Below are 22,379 nucleotides of genomic sequence, written 5' to 3' on the forward strand. Positions count from 1 at the left end.
CCACCCATCTTAAACTGTTACATCATGATCTTTACCCAATTCTAATCAAACTGTCACAATGAGAAACTCAACTTAAATCTAGCTTCAAAATATCATAAATATCTCAATGTTGAGCCCACACTGAGATGCTACTAATACTCTGTTAAGGTGGTATTCTCCCTGGCTACACTAACCTCTTATTTGTGGGGAGTCAACATTCAACAGTCTTAGAGGCCATAAGGAGACCCAGTCAAGACTGACCCCTTCCCGCCAAAGTGCAAGATCCTTGATTTGACAACAGCAAGCTCCTCTGAGACCCCTTGACCCTCCTGCTTTGGGGAATGAGAGTGTCTCTAATCACCACAGTGAGATAAGTAAGTCTCACATTAGACTGAACACTCACTTATTTTCTTTGAGCTCCCCAACTGCTAAATTTATTTTGTCTTGTAGGAATAAGGAACCCATCTTCTTACTAACATTACTGTCTGTCTCTGTCTATCCTTGTCATTTTCTGTTATACCTCTATAAGGGGAAAATTCATATGGAAAAATATGGGCGTAGGCCCCAATAAGTCTATTTTGCAAACTGGCTCTGGGAATGAGAGGTTCAGGTTTCTTCTCAAAGTGGTGTCCTTTCATTAAGCTTTGCCCTGGGTTACCCATCAACCTCTGAGAACTTTCCTTGTTCTTATTTTGTTAGTGAGAGTCTGGCTGTGGAAGAGAGCTCCGCTTCAAACCTTTTTATGCTCTGGAACTACAAATACATCAGTTTGTAGTTGGACAGTCCACTCATTAGGTTGGGGAGTCTGATGTATGAGGTGTCCAAGCAACACCTTGGATGGACTATTCACAGGTTCTCGTTTGCGTTAGTCTAAACCTAAATCTATGCCTCTATCCAGGCCAGAATCCTACTTTTTACATGCATTTATGTTATACCCCAAATCTATGTATTTATCTTTAATTTCACCAAGGAAAATTTAGAATTATAGTGGTCACTTTGGGGAACTTCTGTTATAAACAAAATTGTTTGAGTGGTGCTGTAGGACAAAAAAGGAACAAAATTCCAAACATCTAATGGGCTGGATATTTTTGATTGGCGTGAGGAAATATCCAAAAGAAATTCAGATTCCAAAATTGCTTAAAGAAATTCCTTGGCCAAGGCAAAATAAAAATATGAAAAACTTAAAATAATGTTTGTTTAGATCCTCCAAAATCATACCTTGAACCTAGTGGATTTTATCTTACTATTTCTCTTTCCCCATCCTATACTCCTCCATTTCCCTCCACCCATCTCTCCCTCTGCTCCACTCCCCTTTCCTTGTGGCTGGCCAGAAACTTCTAAAGCTCAGTTATCTCTTAAAGTTTAACTTCCTTCAGAACAGAAAAAAATCCCCTTATGGTTAATTTTAAGCTCCGTTCTTCCTCTGAGCTGAGAGTCATCAATGACTTTCCAAAGCCTAGAAAGGGCAGAGTGAAATTTGCAGAGAAATTTGGAATAATTTTAAGAACATATCCAGGGCTTCCAGTTCTATAACAATTAGTTCTTATGTTTGTGGAAGCTTGAGATGCAAAAAAATTCCATGAGAAAGCAGAATTGAAGAACCTGAGGGTAACTTAGAAGAACCTAAGCTGCATAGGAAACCAGAGGGGTTTAGAAAAGCTATAGAAGTTGGTCACAGTCTTTTGGAGGCTATTCCCGAAGTCCTTCCTGAGAAAGTAGACTGGGCTCTGACTTAGTCTTACAAGCAAGGAAAGGATAACATTGGAGACCTCAGGGATAGGCTCTTTAACAGTTTTAGACAGCACTCAGGAGTAGATGTTAAAGCAGCTGTGACTCCTAACTCTCTTCTAGATTTTTGTAAACAGTCTTAAGCCAAATAGGGGATTTAGTAGGCAAGCAAAAACTAGTATGGGAAATAATGCCATTGTCAGAACTCAAGCACCTTGCTGAATATTTTGAGAATCTTAGAACAAAAACAAAATAAAACTCAGAATAAATTGATAGCATTAGAGATAAAACAACTAGATGTTTCTACCAGGGTCAGTAAATCCCAAAAGAGGGAAACTCTTGATAAAGATACTTACAGATACTATATAAAAAAGGATATTGGAAAAAGAACTATCTTGTGTTAGCTAAGAAGCTAAAGGGAAAAAAAATAAATTAATGAGGGGTATTTTTTTTGTTTTACCCTTAAATTCCCAGGGAGAAATTTCTCTAAATATTAAAGGAGAACTTGCCCCCCAAAATTTTTTTTTTACTGATATAGAGGCAAACACTATCAATCTTAAACTTGACCACTGTTACACAATCTCCCCCATGGGGTAAAAAAAACTACTCAGTGGGTATTTCTAATAATCCTTTTGTTGGTTCCATGTCATTCATAACTGTTACCCTTGGACATTTAACAAAATAACATTCTTCCTTCTTCTGTGATATCATACCTGCTAACTTGCTAGGCAGGGTGTACTGTAACGGAATTGTTAAATATTTTCCTGATGGTTTCTTTCTTGAAATCTCTGAGGACTCCCTTATTTGCAAAGAGAATACAGCTAATTTGGAAATTGATTTACTAGTATCTTTGTGTTTAAATCAACCCTAAATTGAAGATCTGAAGGAGATGCCAGACTTTTTCATTCTGTGAGCAAAAATTCAATGAATACAGGATTACAGGGCCTGAACCTATTAGTACCCAAATCAAGCCATCGAAACCTATGCCCCAAAGTGTAAAATGCTCTCTTGAACCAGAAGCTAAAGAAGCACTAAAACTAACAGGTAAAAGTAAATAGAGAAAAGATGCAACATATGTTGTACTAGTTTTTGTAACATTTCTATCCTTCAGTCAAAATGCTTCATGGGTGGGGATAGGGATTTGTTCAGCATAACAGGCCCATAATAGAATAGTCATTTCCCACTTCCATGTAGTACCAATCCCCAAACGTATTTTATCTTCAGTGCCTCCTGAGGCTGCATATTTCACTGTGGAGATTTATGTTCTGCTTTCTTTAGTGACTCTTTAGGTCAAAATAGTCAATATTTGTTTGCCTTCTCCCGAGAAAATACAAAATATACTTTGACTGTTATGTTACAAAGATTTACTGAAACACTCTCCTACTTTTCACAAGTCCTCAACCAGGACCTTAAGACTTTATATTTCCCTGTGATTCTACTCTAATTCAACATGTGGGTAACGTTGTGTTCTAAAGATGGAGTGAGCTCTAAGATTGATTCTATCTATCCACTTACTTAAGAGGATAAAGTTTCCAAAGAGAAGTTACAACTTTGTCTAAGTTCATTACCTAGAACATGATTTCTCTCAAGGAAGTAAATCTCTTACTCCTGACAGAATATGGACTTTAACTAAGAGATAATAAAAAGGATTCTTGAGTCTCACTGACTGTCGTGGGCAATGCGTTCCCAACTTTTCTGCAATTGCCATGCCAATAAAAGACTTAACCAAGTCCTTTGAAAGTGAACCTCTTCCCTAGGCACCAAACATGAACAGGCCTTTTGTGAGTTAAAATTAGCTCTTTACTAACTTCCTACCTAATTTTTATAAAACTTCATCCCTAGGATATGATCCTTTGCCAGAGGCAAATCTTCCCAGATGGCAGAACTCTGTGAGCACACCAGAAGTTTTAGTTAGTTACAGATATTAGGGTTAATATATGCATTGACAGTAGATTTGCTTTTGGGTTATTCCATGATTTTGAAATGCTTTGGAAACAAGGAAGGGTTCTTGACCTCAGAAGGAATCTCAGTTAAGAATGGTTAGCAATTTAGGGACTTCCCTGGTGGTCCAATGGTTAAGACTCCACGCTCCCAATGCTGCAGGCCCAGGTTCATTCCCTGGTCGGGGAACTAGATCTTGCATGCTCTAACTAAAGATCCCACATGCTGCAATGAAGATCCCGCATGTGGAAACTAAGACCCAGCGCAGCCAAATAAATTAAAAAAAAAAAAAAGGTTAGCAATTTATAGAAATTTTAAGTGTTCTAATGCTTCCTGAGGAAGTGGCTATTATAAAAATAGGTGCTCAAACAAAAGGAGATAATATGGAAGCTAAAGGAAATGTCTTGACTAATCATCATTCCAGACAGACAGCCTTCACTAAAATTATAGCCCTTATAATACCCCAAGGGACCAAGTGTTTGCTTTAAAAGCGAATTGAGTTCAAAGCCCCTATTATAGAATGCTAGCAATCAGCTCCAGTCAGAAAAGAGGTACCAAGAGAAAGCTGGGTGTAAACTGCACTGTTAGCTATTTAGCAGCACTGAAGAACTTCAAATAGAATCTTATAAAAATTTTACATGAAATTACCCACAAGTTAAAGAAGAAATTTGCCACTGTACATAATACTGATGGGAAAGCTTTACTCTATCTCATCTGTCACCACTATAATCCTGGTAAGAATATAAAGGTGGGACATGGATAAGAGTCCAAAACTCAGGGCCCCCTCCTGAGGTTTAAACACCTCCAAATGGGTTTCATAAAACTACTCTCTGGGTTTTGAATATGTTCATGGTGATTGTTTACTTATTCTTAGGATGGTTTGAAGCCTTCCCTTGATAGAGAGCTATAACTCTAATAGTAGGAAAATTTTCTTGATTTCATGTTCCCAATCCAGGGAATCCTGACCTTTCTCTCTAGTGATGAAGGCACCCATTTTCCTGGGCCTATTACTAAAGAGTTTTGGAAAGATATGCCACTTACTAATTTCACCCCCAATCTTCAGGAAAGGTAGAGAGAGCCAACATAGAGACTCCTGAACTTCCATGACCTAAGGCATTGTCTTTAATGGCAATGAGATCAAATCTTTCTGTGGTTCATCAACTCTCCCACATACATCTAGGAATATCTCCTTAAATTCCACACTATTGCAAGCAGACATGGTTAAATATTGCAAGGAATTATTCATGCCATACACCAAGTCTTATAAACAGGTACAAGCAGCCTTTCATCAACACCCTTTTAAATAACCTTGTATGACCTAGAACCCAGAGAAGTGGTCTTTTGGAAGAGCCATCAGAAAGACAGCTCTGGAACCCTGTTGGACCTTATCAAGTACTGTTAGTAATCAGCACAGCTATACAACTCTAAAGGTTTGATCTTTGGATTCATGTCTCCCAAAGAGGCATAATCCATTCCTGAATTTGTAGATTTTAAGCCAAGGAGTTTTTAGAAGTCCTCTAGAAACAGACAATTCTCTGAAAGAGACATCCTCCATCCAAGACCTTTGACCACATGAGTGTAGGGAGCTTCTACCCAAGATCCATAGAATAAGAAGGTGGACTGCCATAGTTTTATCTGCATTCTATTGTTCTTTATTTGCATTGTTATTTTCTTCCCTATCTTCCCCTGGTTTAATGTTTCTTTAACTGTTATCTATATTGCCCTATTCTTAATATTGCACTTCGTTTGCATCCTTAATCATTCATTGGTATGTATCTAATACTTGGCTGTTATTTACTTGTGAACTAGCTAAAGCATACAACCAAACTGGTTTTGCACTACATTATTATTATTTTTTTGGTAGCCACCCAGATTCCTTTGGTTCCACTTCCTCGTAATGAATCTGTTGGTTTTCTGGGGAATTATACTCAACTATTAGGTGACTTTTCCAATGACAAACTATATAACAGGCCAAAGAGATAGAAATCTAAAATCCTTTCTTAGGTCATACCTAGAAGACAAGGTTCTTGACTCCACCAAAATAATTCTCTAATTTTTTTGGGTGGGAACCAAACTTTAAAATAAATAGAACTTGTAAGGGAACTAAGAAACAACAATGTATTATTTGGAGGCTGTCTCACTTTTATACACCTTACAAGTTAAGATACTACTTTTCTTTTGTTTCAGATCCTCTAAATGGACTCAACATTTTAAATTTTATTGTATGGTGCAGAATTATTTTTGATGAGTGGCTCCAAATGTTATAACATATTTGATAAGCACTTATGGGTATTTTGGTCCCAAATAGGTCATTGGGTGTTCCCCAATTACTGGTATTGGATTTGTGGTACAAAAGCCTACAGACTGGATAGGATCTTACTATCTCTGTAAACTGATGCCTGCCTTCAGTAGTCCCCAGTATCATCCAAGATTCATTTTTTTTTTTTTTTTTTTTTTTTGCGGTATGCGGGCCTCTCACTGTTGTGGCCTCCCCCGTTGCGGAGCACAGGCTCCGGACGTGCAGGCTCCGGACGCACAGGCTCAGCGGCCATGGCTCACGGGCCCAGCCGCTCCGCGGCATATGGGATCCTCCCAGACCGGGGCACGAACCCGTATCCCCTGCATCGGCAGGCGGACTCTCAACCCAAGATCCATTTTTAAGCCATCAGTTTCTTTTTGAAGAAAAAAAAAGATTGTTAGATAATTTAATTTTTAAAAAAGTAGGAAAAGTGGACCTTGATTTAAGAATAAATATCATGATCACTCCAGAGAAATTCTGGATTTCTTTCTTCCTTTCTCAAGCCTCTTTACTTCAAGCTTTACAAGAGGTGCAGAAAGTAGGGTGCTCTGATTCAGAGACTAGTAGGTGAGTTAGATAATGCCACCAAGACTAAAGAACTCACTTGAAAGTTTCATGAAATTACAGTGGCAGTGGCTCAGCTGCTTTAGATATAATATTGGCCTTTCAAGGAAAAACATGTGCTGCTTTTAGATAAGAATGTTGTTCTTACATGCCTGTATACTTCTCTGGGATCATTTATATTACTAAAAAGATCCAGTAAGCAAACAAAGAAGTCAGAAAATTGGGTAGTTAGGCTAATAACCCTATATCTTCTTCTAAAGACTCCTCAGATTGGCTTTATTTTGTTTTTGTTTCTCTCCCCAGTTTTATTGAGATATAATTGACATGCAGGATTGTGTAAGTTTAAGGTGTACAGCATAATTTGACTTTCATATATTGTGAAATGTTAATAAGTTTATTTAACATCCATCACCTCATATAGATACAAAACAAAAAGAAAATTTTTTCTTGTGATGAGAACTCTAAGGACCTATGCTCTAACAACTCTCAAATATACCATACAATAATGTTAACTACAGTCACCATGTTGTACATTATATCCTCAGTACTTAGGTGCCTTATATCTGGGAGTTTGTACCTTTTGACCACCTTCATCCAGTTCTCCTAACACACACTCCCTGCCTCTGGTAACCTCAAATCTGATCTCCCTTTCTAGGAGTTTGTTTTGATTGTTATGATAAGTGAGATCATACAGGATTTATCTTTCTTTGATTTATTTCACTTAACATAATGCCCTCAAGGTCCATCCTTGTTGTTGCAAATAGCAAGAATTCTTTCCTTTTTAAGGCTGAATAATTTTCCACTGTGTGTGTGTGTGTCTATGTGTGTGTGTATACATGACACAACTACTTTATCCATTCATCCATTGGCGGACATAAGTTCTTTCCATGTCTCAGCTATTGTAAATAATGCTGCTATGAATAAGGGATGTAGATATCTTTCCAACATAGTGTTTTTGTTTCCTTTGGACATATTCCCAGAAGTAGCATTGCTGAGTAGTATGGAAGTTCTATTTTTAATTTTTTTCAGAAATCTCCATACTGTCTTCCCTGTTGCCTGCATCAAATTACAGTCCCACCAACAGTGAATGAGGGTTCCCTTTTCTTCCCATCCTTGCCGGCATTTGTTATCCCTTGTCTTTTTGATGAAAGCCGTTTTGACAGGCATGAGGCAATATCTCATTATGATTTTGATTTGCATTTCCCTTATGATTAGTGATGTTGAGTGCCTTTTTCATGTAACTGTTGGTCATTTGTATATCTTCTTTGGAAAAATATCTATTCAGGTCTTTTTATATTGGATTTTTAATTTATTTATTTTTGCTATTGAGTTGTATGAGCTTTTTATATACTTTTAATATTAACCCCTTATCAGGTATTCAGTTTGCAAATATTTTTTTCCCATTCTATAGGTTGTCTTTTCATTTTAATAGTTTCTTTTGCTATGCAGAAGGTTTTTAGTTTGATGTAGTGCCACTTGCTTACTTTTTATTTTGTTGCCTGTCCTGTAGGTGTAATATCCAAAATATCATCGACAAAATCCATGTAAAGCAGCAGTCCCCAACCTTTTTGGCAGCAGGGACTGGTTTTGTTGAAGACAATATTTCCACGGACCGGGGTGGCGGGGGAGGATGGTTCAGGTGGTAATGCAAGTGATGGGAAGCATGGTTCAGGCAGTAATGTGAGTGATGGGGAGCGATGGGGAGCGGCAGAAGGAGCTTCGCTCACTCATCCGCTGCTCATCTCCTGCTGTGCGGCCCAGTTCCTAACAGGCTGCAGATTGGCACCGGGCTATGGTCTGGGGGTTGGGGACAACTGATGTAAAGGAACTTTTTTCCTGTGTTTTCTTCTAGGAGTTTTATGGTTTCTGGTTTTACATTTAAGTCTTTTAAGTCATTTCCAGTTAATTTTTGTGAGTGGTGTAAGACAGGTGTCTACTTTCCTTCTTTTATTTTAAATATTTATTTATTTGGTTGTGTTGGGTCTTAGTTGTGGCAGGTGGTCTCCTTAGTTGCAGCTCATTGATTCCTTAGTTGTGGCAGGTGGGATCCTTAGCTGCGGCTTGAGGGCTCCTTAGTTGCAGCTCGCTGGTTCCTTAGTTGCAGCACATGGACTCCTTAGTTACGGCAGGCAGCCTCCTTAGTTGTGACATGCGAACTCTTAGTTGCATCACGCATGTGGGATCTAGCTCCCTGACCAGGGATCAAACCTGGACATCCTGCATTGGGAGCTCGGAGTCTTAAACACTGTGCCACCAGAGAAGTCCCTAGTTTCCTCCTTTTAAATGTGAATATCCAATTTCCCCAGCACCATTTATGGAACAGTCTTTTCTCCATTGAGTATCCTTTGCTCCCTTGTCAAATACCAGTTGGCTGTATATGCATGGATTTATTTCTGGGCTCTTGATTCTGTTCCATTGGTCTATGTGTCTGTTTTTATGCCAGAACCATACTATTTGATTATTATAGTTTTATAATATAGCTTAAAATCAGGAAGTGTGATGGCTCCCATTTTGTTCTCCTTTCTCAGAATAGCTTTGGTTATTCTGGGTCTTTCATGATTCCATACAAATTTTAGGATTTTTGTTTTCCACTTCTGTGAAAAATGCCATTGGAATGCTTTCTTTTACATAAATTTATTTATTTATTTATTTTACTTTTGGCTACACTGAGTCTTTGCTGCCTCACGCGGGCTTTCTCTAGTTGCGGCGAGCAGGGGCTACTCTTCACTGCAGCGTGTGGGCTTCTCATTGTGGTGGCTTCTCTTGTTGTGGAGCATGGACTCTAGGCACACGGGCTTTAGTAGTTGCGGCATGTGTGCTCAGTAGTTGTGGCTCACAGGCTCTAGAATGCAGGCTCGGTAGTTACGGCACACGGGCTTAGTTACTTAGTTGCTCCACAGCATGTGGAATCTTCCTGGACCAGGGCTTGAATCCGTGTCCCCTGCACTGGCAGGTGGATTCTCAACCACTACACCACCAGGGAAGCCTGCCATTGGAATCTTGATAGGAATAGTCTACTGTCTATAGATGGCTTTGGGTAGTATGAACATTTTTAACAATATTAATTTTTCCAATCTATGAACAAAGGATACTTGTCCATTTATGTGTGTCTTCTTTGACTTCTTTCATCAATGTCTTGTAGTTTTCAGGGTAGAGATCTTTCACCTCCTTGGTTAAATTTATTCTTAAGTATTTTATTCTTTTTGAAGCTACTATAAATGGGATCATTTTATTTCTTTTTCAGATAATTGATTGTTAGTTCAGATAAGCTACTGAATTTTTGTGTGTCAATTTTGTATTCCATAATTTTACTGAATTCATTGATCAGTTCTGTTTTTTGGTGGAGTCTTTAGGATTTTCTCTCTATATAAGCATGTCATCTACAAATAGAGACTACTTTGTTTCTTCTTTTCCAATTCTGATGCTTTTTATTTCTTTTTCTTGCTTGATTGCTCTGTCTAGGACTTCTAGTAATATGTTAAGCAGGGATGACGAAAGTGAGCACCTTTGTCTTATACCTGATCTTAGAGGAAAAGCTTTCAACTTTTCACCACTGAGTATGATGTTAGCTGTGAGCTTACCATATATGGCCTTTATTATGCTGAGGTACATTCCTTCTATACCTATAAATTTGTTAAGGATTTTTTTTTATCATGAAAAAGAGTTTTGTCAAATGCTTCTTCTGTGTCTACTGAGATGATTTTTTTCTTTCACTCTATTAACGTAATGCATCCCATTTATTTATTTGCATATATTGAGCTGTCCTTGTATCCCAGGGGTAAATCTTACTTGATCACAGTGAATGATCTTTTTAATGTACTGCTAAATTCAGTTTGCTAGTATTTTATTGAGAATTTTTGTATCTATATTCATTAGGGATATTGGCCTGTAGTTTTCTTTTCTTGTAGTATCTTTTTCTGGCTTTGATATCAGGGTAATGCTGGTCTTATGAGTTTGGGAGTGTTTCCTCCTCTTCAATTTTTGGGAAGAGTTTGAGAAAGATCAGTGTTAATTCTTCTTTAAATATGTGGTAAAATTAACCAGTGATGCCATCTGTTCTTGGCTTTTTTTTTTGTTGTTGGGAGATTTTTGATTATTGATTCAATCTCCTTACTAGTATTTGGTCTCTTCAGATCTTCTATTTCTTCCTGATTCAGTCTTGATAGATTGTATGTTTCTAAGAGTTTTTCCATTTCTTCTAGGTTGTCCAGTTTGTTGACATATAGTTGTTCTTGGCTTAATTTTGGATACTTTTGGCTCCTGGCTGAAAAAAGGACTACAGACTCTGATCATAATCCTTTTCACATTTGTGTAGCAGCGTTCAGATATGAGACCTCCACAGTCCTAAATGTTGCTATATAGCTGCTGTCTCATTCAATAGTTCAATAAATGACCATCCAACAACAACAAATGCAGGCAAACTGACACTTATGAAGGTTGAAAAAACTTTCCTAGATAGTTGATGTACTACTGTGATTCCTTAAGTAAGGGTGAAGGTCTAGATTGATTGATTGATCACATCCTTAGATGTTAATGGTCTATCTTTCAGCTTAGGCTGATCACAAGGGGAATTCTGATACCTGAAACCATCTGTAAGTACACAGCTTACTGTCTTCATTAGCATAACATTACTATTCCATTGTCTTTATCAGCATAACTTTACTATTCCAGAAGATTCTTCCTTGGAAGATAAAAGTTATAAATAACTTTATTGCTCATTCCAGAAGCTTCCTAAATAGAAAGTACCAACAAACGTTTTATACACCAAGACTCAGAAATCCTTGCCTTGCCATGTCCGTGATTTCTAAATGATTATATCACGATCCTTATTTAATTCTAATCAAGCCCACGTTAAAAGAACTGCTTTAGATCAAATTTCAAAACCTCATAAATATCCTGACTTTACCGTTCCCTTCTGAGACTCTGAGACTAAAACTTTGTTGAAGTGGCACTCTCCCTTACCAGAGTAAGAATAAACTCAGCTTTTTATCAACAGGTTGTTTTAATATTGGTCAAAAAGTTCATTTGGTTTTTTTCTGTAAGATGGCTCTAGTAGTGCTTACTTGTCTTTAACTTCAGAACAATTTTGTTAGATTGTATTGTGACAGCTACAATATCAGCGTGCATTAAAAAAAAGTATCAAAATTGGTGAATTTTTGTGTAGCCATTTTAATATTGAAGATGGAAGAAAAAAGCAACATTTTCGGCATATTATGCTTTATTTATTTCAAGAAAGGTAAAAACGCAACTGAAACCCCAAAAAAGATTTGTGCAGTGTATGGAGAAGGTGCTGTGACTGATCGAACATGTCAAAAGTGGTTTGCAAAGTTTTGTGCTGGAGATTTCTCACTGGACGACGCTTCACGGTCGGGTAGGCCAGCTGAAGTTGATAGCGATCAAATCGAGACATTCACTGAGAACAATCATCGTTATACTCCACGTGGGAGATAGCCGACATACTCAAAATATCCAAATCAAGCATTGAAAATCATTTGCACAATCCTGGTTATGTTAATCGCTTTGATGTTTGGGTTCCACATAAGTTCAGTGAAAAAAACCTTCTTGACCGTACTTCCGCATGCGATTCTCTACTTAAACATAAAGAAAATGGACTGTCTTTTAAAACAAATTGTGACGGGCTATGAAAAGTGGATATTGTACAATAATGTGTAATGGAAGAGATCATGGGGCAAGTAAAATGAACCACCACCAACCACACCAAAGGCCGGTCTTCATCCAAAGAAGGTGATGTTGTGTATATGGTGAAATTGGAAGGGAGTCCTCTATTATGAGCTCCTTCTGGAAAACCAAATGATTAATTCCAACAATTACTGCTCCCAATTAAACCCACTGAAAGCAGCACTCGACGAAAAGCGTCCAGAATTAGTCAACAGAAAATGCATAATCTTCCACCAGGGTAACGCAAGACCACGTGTTTCTTTGATGATCAGGCAAAAACTGTTACAGCTTGGGTGGGAAGTTCTGATTCATCTGCCGTATTCACCAGACATTGCACCTTCAGATTTCCATTTATTTCGGTCTTTACGAAATTCTCTTAATGAAAAAAATTTCAATTCCCTAGAAGACTGTAAAAGGCACCTGGAACAGTTCTTTGCTCAAAAAAATAAAAAGTTTTGGGAAGACAGAATTATGAAGTTGCCTGAAAAATCGCAGAAGGTAGTGGAACAAAACAGTGATTACATTTTTCAATAAAGTTCTTGGTGAAAATAAAAAATGTGTCTCTTATTTTTAAAAACCGAAGGAACTTTTTGGCCAATTCAATAGTTTTGAGGTGCTAAAGGAAAGTTACCTCTTGCTTGAACAAAGTTACCAAAGTTAACTCTTCCTTGGACAATTCTGAACAAGCTCTATTAAGTTCTAACTTTTTTCCTTTCTCTAGTATCTGCTGATTTTTGCTTTGATACATTTTTATACGTGCTAAAAAAGAAGTTGATCATAGTTTTCTTTTTATTAGCTACATTTTGGAAATGTTTGCCTTGAGGATAGTTAATTCACTAAGTAAATGAAAAAATGATTAAAATAGAACAAACTGTACGGGGTATACAAGAAGGATTAGTCACCTTGCCTTGGGGGAACTCAGAGAAGCCATCACAGAGGAGATCACACTTGAACTGAGTATGGAAGGATAAGTAAGAGTTTTCTAGGAAAATAAGGAGAATGGATATTTTACGTTGTGAGGGAAAGGGTCCCAAGGAATAGAGGCAGGACATAGCACTGAGAGAATGGGGGAGCTGCTAATAGGGTCTATATGACTGCAATATAGTACTACATGCCAAAGGAAGAAAAAAAAAAAAGATAGAAGTAGACTAAATAAGCAATGAGATTAAGAAGTTCAGAGGTAGAACAGTTCAAGAAAAGTCCTGGGTGTGGCTATGGGCATGAGTATGAATTACTAAAGCAGTATTGAGAGGAACGACCTTAAACTTATAGAACTCACAGAACTAAGAGGCTACAATGTCGGATGGGCTCTCTACATGGATCTAAATGGCTATATGGACCATCTACATGATTATTTTATCCTAAGAAAAGGTGAAGAGAAAAACCTGGACCATCATAAGGTCCATCCAAAGTGATTAACAACCAACAAGCCAGTAAGAGCATAAGTGAAATGAAAGCAGTTCTAACAGCACAAAGATCCATGATAAAGGTGAAGAAGGTTTCAAAGAAATCTGTTCTCAGTAAGAATTTTTTTTTGTTCCTAATCACCACAATCACTATCAGTGATCCATCATCATCTCAGGATCAACAATAAATGGAAATCATACAGTAATCATCAAAAATGTCATTTAAAAATTTCATTTATTTCTATTGTTTTATTTTAGTAAATATTCAATCATCACTTCCTTGACTCTTAGTTTTCTCAACCTTGGGTCTTAAGAAGGGATTATAGGACTTTACGACTCCTATTATTGAAGTGCCTCCCTCAGATTCACATGTCTGTCAGATGTTATGAAAACTCACAAAAGTATACAAGTTAAACATGCCTGTTTGCATTTATTTTTATATAACTCTAATATGAAGGTCCTGGACAAACAACTGCAGTGTGCTTGCCTAATAACTCAAGGTTTTCAAGCTAAGGTAGCAGATTTACAACACAGAAATGGGAAAATCTTACATTAAAGAAAATAAAATGAAACAAAATTTTACCTATTTGAAGTTCTCCAGGTATTTTTTTAATTGTTAAATAATACAGACATTCTACTGGAAATAGAAATCATTCCATTTACTAAAACTCCCAGTGGTATAAGTAAGGACCCATTTCAGTATGGTCCTCCTGCACTTCTCTTGATAATGATCAGGAAGAAGATAGGGTGATACCATTAATATTAAGTGACAGAGAACAATATCTACAAATTTAGCATTTATACAGCACTTTTCTCTTAGAATCCCAAAGTTTTCAAGGCACAACCTTTGATGTCACATCATTTCAAGGATACAGGTAAGGAAAAGCTATTTATATTTCCTTTTTATAAGATAGGAAAATGAATAATACACCAGGTCAGAAAATGAATAATACACAAAGTCAAATGACTTCCATGCAAATGTTATTGGTGATAAAACAGAAAAATAAAATTAAGGTTTTTTCATCTTTGGCTTAGGGCACTATGTTCTGAAACATGCTGCCTGTGAAGATAACATCTTTTAGGAATTCATATTCACGAAATGATTATGATGTACCTGCTTAGGAGTCCTTTTTTTCTTTTTTAGATTTATTTAGTGGATTTATATAACATTATTTTCAGTTAGTCTGTTTTCAAATAACTTTTTGGCAGTGGGGCAATTAAAGAGGGTTCTCATCTTAGAGTCACAGAGGAGCTCATTACTACCCTAACCGGTAGTGCTGTCAAAGTTCTGATGTCAGAACTTGCAAAAACAATTGATAAGGGAAATATTCATTAATATATTGAGACTGTTATTTTTAGAAGGCAAAAGCTCTAAAATTCATGTTCTTGACATAAACCTTCCCCATTGCTCTTCTTCATTCTTTCACCAAAATGTCATTTTTAGCTTTCCTTCTTGTTGAACTACAAGTTCTAATCCAGTAGTCCATCTGAAATAATGATATACTCACTGGCTCTGAGAATGTTCTCCTTGCTGCTGCACCTGGACTGGACCTGCAGAGAGAGCATAAACTCAGTAATTTAGGGCTCATAACAGAGATAGCCAGATATGTATGTATATTTAATGGGCAAACTCCTGAGGTCTAGGAGCAAAGGCTTTATGTATCTCACATATAAAAACATGTTAATAAAAATATGTTACATTTATTCCATATATTTTTATTTTTTCCTTTTCTTACTTAAAGAAAGGACTGATTTCTAGAAAAAAAGTTGGGGGCACAATACTGTAAATGGGACAAGGGTAAAACTAATGGCATTTTTTAATTGATGTGTATTGGAAATTAGTATATGGGAAAAAATTCAAGTTACCACATATTCAGTTGTGAATTCAGATGCTTAATGTTAAAGACACTAAACTTAATATTAAAGACACTAATGACTAAAATAATAATGCAATTCAAGTAATAAAGTTGTAATCAAATGTTCCTTGGTAGTCATTTTTAGTTACATATGTTAATGAGGGGAAAAGAGAAATCTTCATATACAATATTAACATGTGAGTCTAATAACCTTTGTTATTTACTGATTATAATAATTGATTATAATTATAATATTAGTTACAAAAGATGTTTTGATTGGAAATCAATGAAATTGAAGTCACTTATTTGCCAGTTCTTAAGTGTGTATATAGTTATCAATCAGAAACTCATGCTGATTCAAATATTTCAGGTCAAAGTGGAACATTCTTTTACATGTTGCAAAACTGATGAATTCAAGGGCCATGCTGGATGGCACTGACACTTGTTGATTTCAGAGGCAACTGTATTGAAACTCCACACCTCTTCTTCCCACTCCGCAGCAGCTTGCCCCAAATGGTATACACAGCAAATTAATTTCTATCGCTTAACACAGTCTACTATTGTAATGAAACAAATTATGAAAGTAATGTTGCAACTTAGGGTGGGTTATGGTTGTCCTTCCCTGAAAAAAACAACTGTTAATGTTTAAAGAAACAACAATAAAAAAAATCACAAACATACACACAAGAAACATATACATACACCAAAAAAAAAAAAGAGGGGAAAAATAATTCCAGATGTTAAAGTTATTCTCTTTTGGCCCAGATTGTTTAATTAGTTTAAAATACACTAGAATGAAGAAACTAATCTGTAAGATAATATTCTTATATTCTTTACTCAAAGTTTTATTGGAGAACAATGCTGGACCAAATGGGAAAGAAATTAATGACTACTTAAAGAAAATAATACAGTAAGGAAGACACGAGAGCAAGGAAAAGAAAAAGAAGAGAGAGAGGTTTGGGGAGGGTAAATCTAGTAGACAGAAAAGAAAGTATGGCCTTATAGAAGGGGACAATATGTAAATGCAGAATGTTCTGCTATTTCTTATTGAAAATTCATACCAAGAGGGTAAGAATGACTAATGAACTTGCTGCAAAATAAACAAGCAAGTTGGCATACCATGGAATGAAAATAAGTGTTAACTATATCACTACAGCCTTAAAGGAGAAAACAAACAAACACTAATAGACAAATTAATAGACAAGCTTAATAAAGAGATAAACTACATTTTAAAAACGATTCAAAGAACACAAGAGATAGCTAAAAGAGTGAGAGAAAAATCTGGAGAGAGAAGGAAAAGAAAGGGGAAAATGTTGAAGGACAAAAACAGAATTCAAAGAAGTCAAATGGAAGTCAAGAAAGTCTTCAACAAGATGTAGAAACAGAAGGAGCCAAACCCATAGCGCAAAGCAACGTTTGCGAATGGAAAGCAGCTCCTTTGATCAGTAATAGTTACTCTTAAGTCGTAGCCTCTATTCCTCCAGAGTTCATCTTTAAGCCCTTCCAATCTAGAGTGGAGCTAGTGTATGGATAGAAACAAGAGATTTACAATGAACAGAGCAGTTCAGATGAGTAGTTCAAATTGTCTCATCAAATGTTTCAACAGACTTATATAATGTCTAAATGGAAATGGAGGTGAAGTACTAGCTGGCTTTACCAAAAAAAGCAAACCAAATCAAAACCACAATAAAAAAACACTCTCTCCCTTTCTTAGGTGGCCTAAAAAATTAACAAAAAATTCATTCACAGCATGAGTTTTTTAAAAGTTTTTTTTGTTTTTTTAAAAAAATTTACTTTTTAATTTATTTTTGGCTGCGTTGGGTCTTTGCTGCTGTGTGAGGGTTTTTCTCTAGTTGCAGCGAGCAGGGGCTATTGTTCGTTGTGGTCTGCGGGCTTCTCATTGCAGTGGCTTCTCTTGTTGCAGAGCACGAGCTCTAGGCACGTGGGCTTCAGTAGTTCTGGGCACATGGGCTCAGTAGTTGTGGCTCATGGGCTCTAGAGCACAGACTCAGTAGTCGTGGCACATGGGCTTAGCCGCTCCACGGCATGTGGGATCTTGCCGGACCAGGGCTCGAACCCATGTCCCCTGGACTGGCAGGCGGATTCTTAACCACTGAGCCAGGAGGGAAGTCCCTCATAGCATGAACTTAATAAACCTAAGTCTTGCTTTGTGGCACATCAGTTTAGAATGATATATTTCAAACAGCTTTGAAGAGAAATTTGGATGATGAGAAAAATTCAATATTCTGAATCTGTGAATCTAGGTTCAAAAATTGCCAACATCAGTATAACCAATATCTTCTCATTTACATTACATTGGCTATTTGACCCAGATTTGAGGGAAATCACTTTTAAAAATCAATGATTAAATGAACTTCTTTACTTTAGTGATTTTGAGTATACATTAAAAAATTGAGGAAATTAATTTAAAACATTTTAATACTTATGTGTGCAGTGGATGCCCCTCTTTTCTGTACCATGAAACTGGTCATCATTATAATACTGACTTAATTTAATAAAATCCCAATATGAAGATTTTGCCTAGCTCACAATGTAATGGGATTTACTTGAAAGAATAAAGTTGAGAAACAACTATTGTTCTCACAATATGGACTATAAAGAAGGTAACACAGGTCTGTTTCAGGTTTTATGATTTGCTGTTGTTTTTCTTTATCTTACCCAATTTGTCAGGGATTAAAAATGAAAAGTATGGTGTTGGATGATCTGTTACTTTATTCTACTGGATGATGTTATTTTACTAAGATAAACATTTATAGTATTGACAATTCGCCTTTCAACTGAAATCAAAGCTAAAATAATGTGTAGAAACAGTATACTAAAGTCAATGGAGGGAATAAAAAACACAAGAGACTTACTGAAAATGTAGGTATTCATTGACTAATCAAGACTGCTTTCAGACATCAAATAATTCATTTAATTCATTTCAACATGTGTTTACATGTATAATATAATTTTTGCTGAAGATCACATTGTCCATTAAGACATCTTAAGCAATGAAACAGAAAACAAAAGGAGGGAGAGCACGTAATAAACGGTAAGGAAAAAAAGTGAAAATGCTTTAAACAAAGCTGAGAAAACTTTAACAAACAACCACAATCTTTAGATACAGTTAGAGAAGTGACTTACCTTATGCTTAGGTCTTAACAAGAATAGCACAGTGTTTAAAGTCAGCTCTTCATTATGGGAGGTACAATTGAAAGCCATAGGTTATAATAACATGAATTGCTACACAGAAATGAAGACTTTTTCAGCCCAACATGAAAAGCTAACTCTTATGGGAAAACATTTCAACTTATGTTTAATGCAACATGAAGAACATTTGAGGGTGTAAACATGAAAACACATGAATTTCACACCAATAAGAGAGAGACAGCCCAATCTCTCAGGAACACAGAAGATTTAATCTGTGACCATAATCTGTGACACATAAGGGAAGGCACATCACTCTAACATTGAAAGATGCATGCATAATGTGTAATCATCCACTGACAGCCCCCCACACCCAACCTCCATCCCACTTGTACACACAAAAGCCCACTAAGATACAGAGAAAGAATGTAGTGCCAAGCTGTTATGAAGAAAGCAGGACACACGGAAGCACAGCAGTGGTCATGTGATTTGAGAGGTGTTCTTCCCTTAAACCATCCCATCACCATGCTTATTTTAAAGAAGCCAGGAAAAGACCCCCTTCAATGCTGCAATAGCTACGAGCCCCCAGCTTGAAGCTAGTGTGTGGAATTTTGATCACCGTTCCCTGCGATGTCAGGGGCTCTCCAGTGGAAGCCAGATATGTAACACCAGTTAGTGGGGTACAAATATGTGAATAACAAACATCTTTTCCCTTCTGCATTTCACAGAAGTGAGGGAGGAGAGAAACAAAATAAAACCCATGTCAAGAATAGGTTCATAACAATATAAAGATGTATAAATATTAAAATGGAGATTACATTTGATTGCAGGTTAACACAATTCAGGTTTCATAAAAACTGCCTCTATTTTGCTGCTCACCGGGCTAATTTGTATTCTTTTTCCTTGTAAATGCTTGGAATAAATCTATACAATATGGCTCATATTTAAAATTTCTGAGCAGTTGGTCAGATGGCATCAAAGTCAAGAACAAAAGAAGTCATCTTCTTTGATGGACATTAAGAAAGCCCTCTCTATTTTTAGCATGATTTTACTGGCTGGCAGTTACATTTTAAATTAAAAATTAAGCTTCTGTATATATGCTTACTTATATAATCTGAGAAACTCTATGTCAGTGGTTTGCTTTAAATTTTAATGTTTAAATTTTAAAAAGCAAATAAGAAAAATGACTACCTACTTAGAAATTGTTAGTAAGCTCCCTATGTACTTTTCTTTCTTTCTTTTTTTTTTTTTTTTTGATACACGGGCCTCTCACTGTTGTGGCCTCTCCCGTTGTGGAGCACAGGCTCCGGACGCGCAGGCTCAGTGGCCATGGCTCACGGGCCCAGCCGCTCCGCGGCATGTGGGATCTTCCCGGACCGGGGCACGAACCCGTGTCCCCTGCATCGGCAGGCGGACTCTCAACCACTGCGCCACCAGGGAAGCCCTGTACTTTTCTTTACTGTCGATAAATCTTATTTTAACATGGGCTGTTCCAGTCAATAAGAGGATTATATCAGCTTATTAGAAAAAATGTCAACTTTGGATTCCTATTATTGATGACAGTAGTTAACTTCATCTGTTTTATTTTTTGTATGAGATGGGTTTTGATTCATGTGTGGCAAGCAATTTAGTTAGATTTTTAATTGTTTAAAGATCATTTACTTATATTAGCATTTTCTCTCCCTCACCCTGTTCTTAGCAGGCCAGAATATTTTGATCTTTACTTTAGCATGTCTTTATTATTTTAGGCTCTGGACCCTCCTTTAATCTTATTTTCTTCATCGGTAAAATAAAGACTGTTATGGGCTCAAAGGAAGTAATATATGTATCAGTGATTAAGCTATAAAGACGGAAACAAATATCAGTGGTTGTTATGATCAGTGGAGCCACTGACAGCTGTGAAACATTCTGAATTATACATCCTCCTCATTATAACTTTCTCATCAGCTCAAAATGGAGGCAGGTTCTTATTTTTGATGGAAAGAAAAAAAAATCCATGTACAGTTATATGTTTTTCTCAATAGGGATTGACCAAAACTTTTTGGAAATGTCATAGCCATACGGCCATATGTACTGGTAGGAATGAAAGCCATATAATCTAAGGCATGGAGCAAAGTCTGAACTAGCTCCTCTAGCATATTTCTTATACTCCTGAGCTTTTAGACTTTAGACAAGCTATTTCCTCTTTCTAGAATACTCTGTTGCTTATTTTCTGATCCAAATACTACTTGTCCTTTAAGATATAGCTTAAATTGTATTTGGGGCAAAAAATATTCCCCAAGTTCCTAAACCAGAAATAATCTCTTCTTTCCCTGAACTCTTTTAACAGCCTTACTGAGAAACAATTTACTTACTATAAAATTCACATATTTTAAGTACACATTTGATAGCTTTTAATAGATCTATATGGTTGTACAACTATCACCACAATCTAGTTTTAGGTATACCTAAATTCTTAAAGCCTCTTAACTGAACTTCTACTTTAAGAGTTCTCATAGTTACTCACATTTCAATTATTGATGTAGGTTCCCAAATATACTGTTTATTTTTGGAGGGAGAGGACCATGACTTTAATTCTCTTTATATTTCTAACTAAGTCAAATCTAGTGCTTTGTATAAACATTTGCCAAATCTGAATGTGTTTATTTTTGTAGTAATTATAGTTCTTTTTCAATCTCAGCAGATTCAAATTTATTATTTATAGTATAAGTATGATCATAGCTATTCCTGTACTATCTTAAAATGTTTTTTATTTATTTGGACCAGGTAATATTAAGAGATACAATATGAAAAGTATGTGGATTATAGCAAAGAAATATCTGAATACCTTATAGAATGATTATAAGAATTTGGAAAACAAATTACTATTAATACTGCTTAAGGTTAATCAAATAGTGACATTTGGAGTCCAATAAAGGTTATTCTATACCATAGGTTTTAGGTCAGGTTAAGAAGATTTCTTTGAGAGAACAGAATGTCCTGTATCTCATAGGTCAGGTCACTTGAATGACAGAGATGACAGAGATATTTGATGTATCATGGCCCTTTTGACTTTTATTTCTCTACCTTACTAAACTTATTTAAGAGTAATCTATCTCTGAAAGAACAAACTTCACTGCGTACCATTAACTCATAAAAGTAAAACTTAAGAGAATAGAGAAAAATGACCTCATTGGTATTTACTCAGATTACTTGCCTCTTTAGCCTACCTTGAAAGAGAAGGAAAGAAAGGATTGATTTAAACAACATTAAGCCAACAACTCTACAATCTTAGACTCTTAAATTCTATTTCTTTCTCTTCTCACTTCTTATTGCAAAAATGGAGACTTGGTCTAGGAAAGCTCTGTTCCATAGTTCTATTCATTCATCACTTTATCTGGATAAATTAGGATATAAGTATTTGGCTCATCTGAGCCTGATGACCATTTATTTGTGTTTAACTTGTGTTTATGATATCACAATACATATGTGACTGAACTCAGAGAGTTTTATTTGTAACATGAAAGGCAGCATGATAAAGGAACGTCCTTTGGAGTCCAGTGGTATGGTTTCTGATACTGGTTTTTCCTTTTCTGATCTTTAGAACCTTAGACATGACATTCAACATCTTGGAGTTTTAATTTTCTTATCCATAAAATGAGGAAAATTAAGTAGGATAATATATGTAAAAGTAAAAACTATTGTAAATGAAAAACAGCAATACAAATCTAAGTCATTATTATTATCCTTATGTACATTTTAAGTCACCTACATTTTATATAGATAGAATCTGAGGCA

General features: G+C 36.2%; 1 protein-coding gene across 3 annotated transcripts in view; it reads right to left on the reverse strand.

The window, feature by feature from the left end:
* GPHN (gephyrin) overlaps positions 1-22,379 on the reverse strand; it is a 609,285-nt gene that overhangs the window by 159,584 nt on the left and 427,322 nt on the right. For all 3 annotated transcript variants that reach the window (XM_060095976.1, XM_060095978.1, XM_060095977.1), the window contains one exon: positions 15,105-15,147. In XM_060095976.1, the coding sequence (XP_059951959.1) occupies positions 15,105-15,147 (43 nt within the window). The remainder of the gene's footprint in view (positions 1-15,104; positions 15,148-22,379) is intronic.

This window comes from Mesoplodon densirostris, chromosome 4 (genome assembly GCF_025265405.1).
Source record: "Mesoplodon densirostris isolate mMesDen1 chromosome 4, mMesDen1 primary haplotype, whole genome shotgun sequence".
NCBI classification, from domain to species: Eukaryota; Metazoa; Chordata; class Mammalia; order Artiodactyla; family Ziphiidae; genus Mesoplodon; species Mesoplodon densirostris.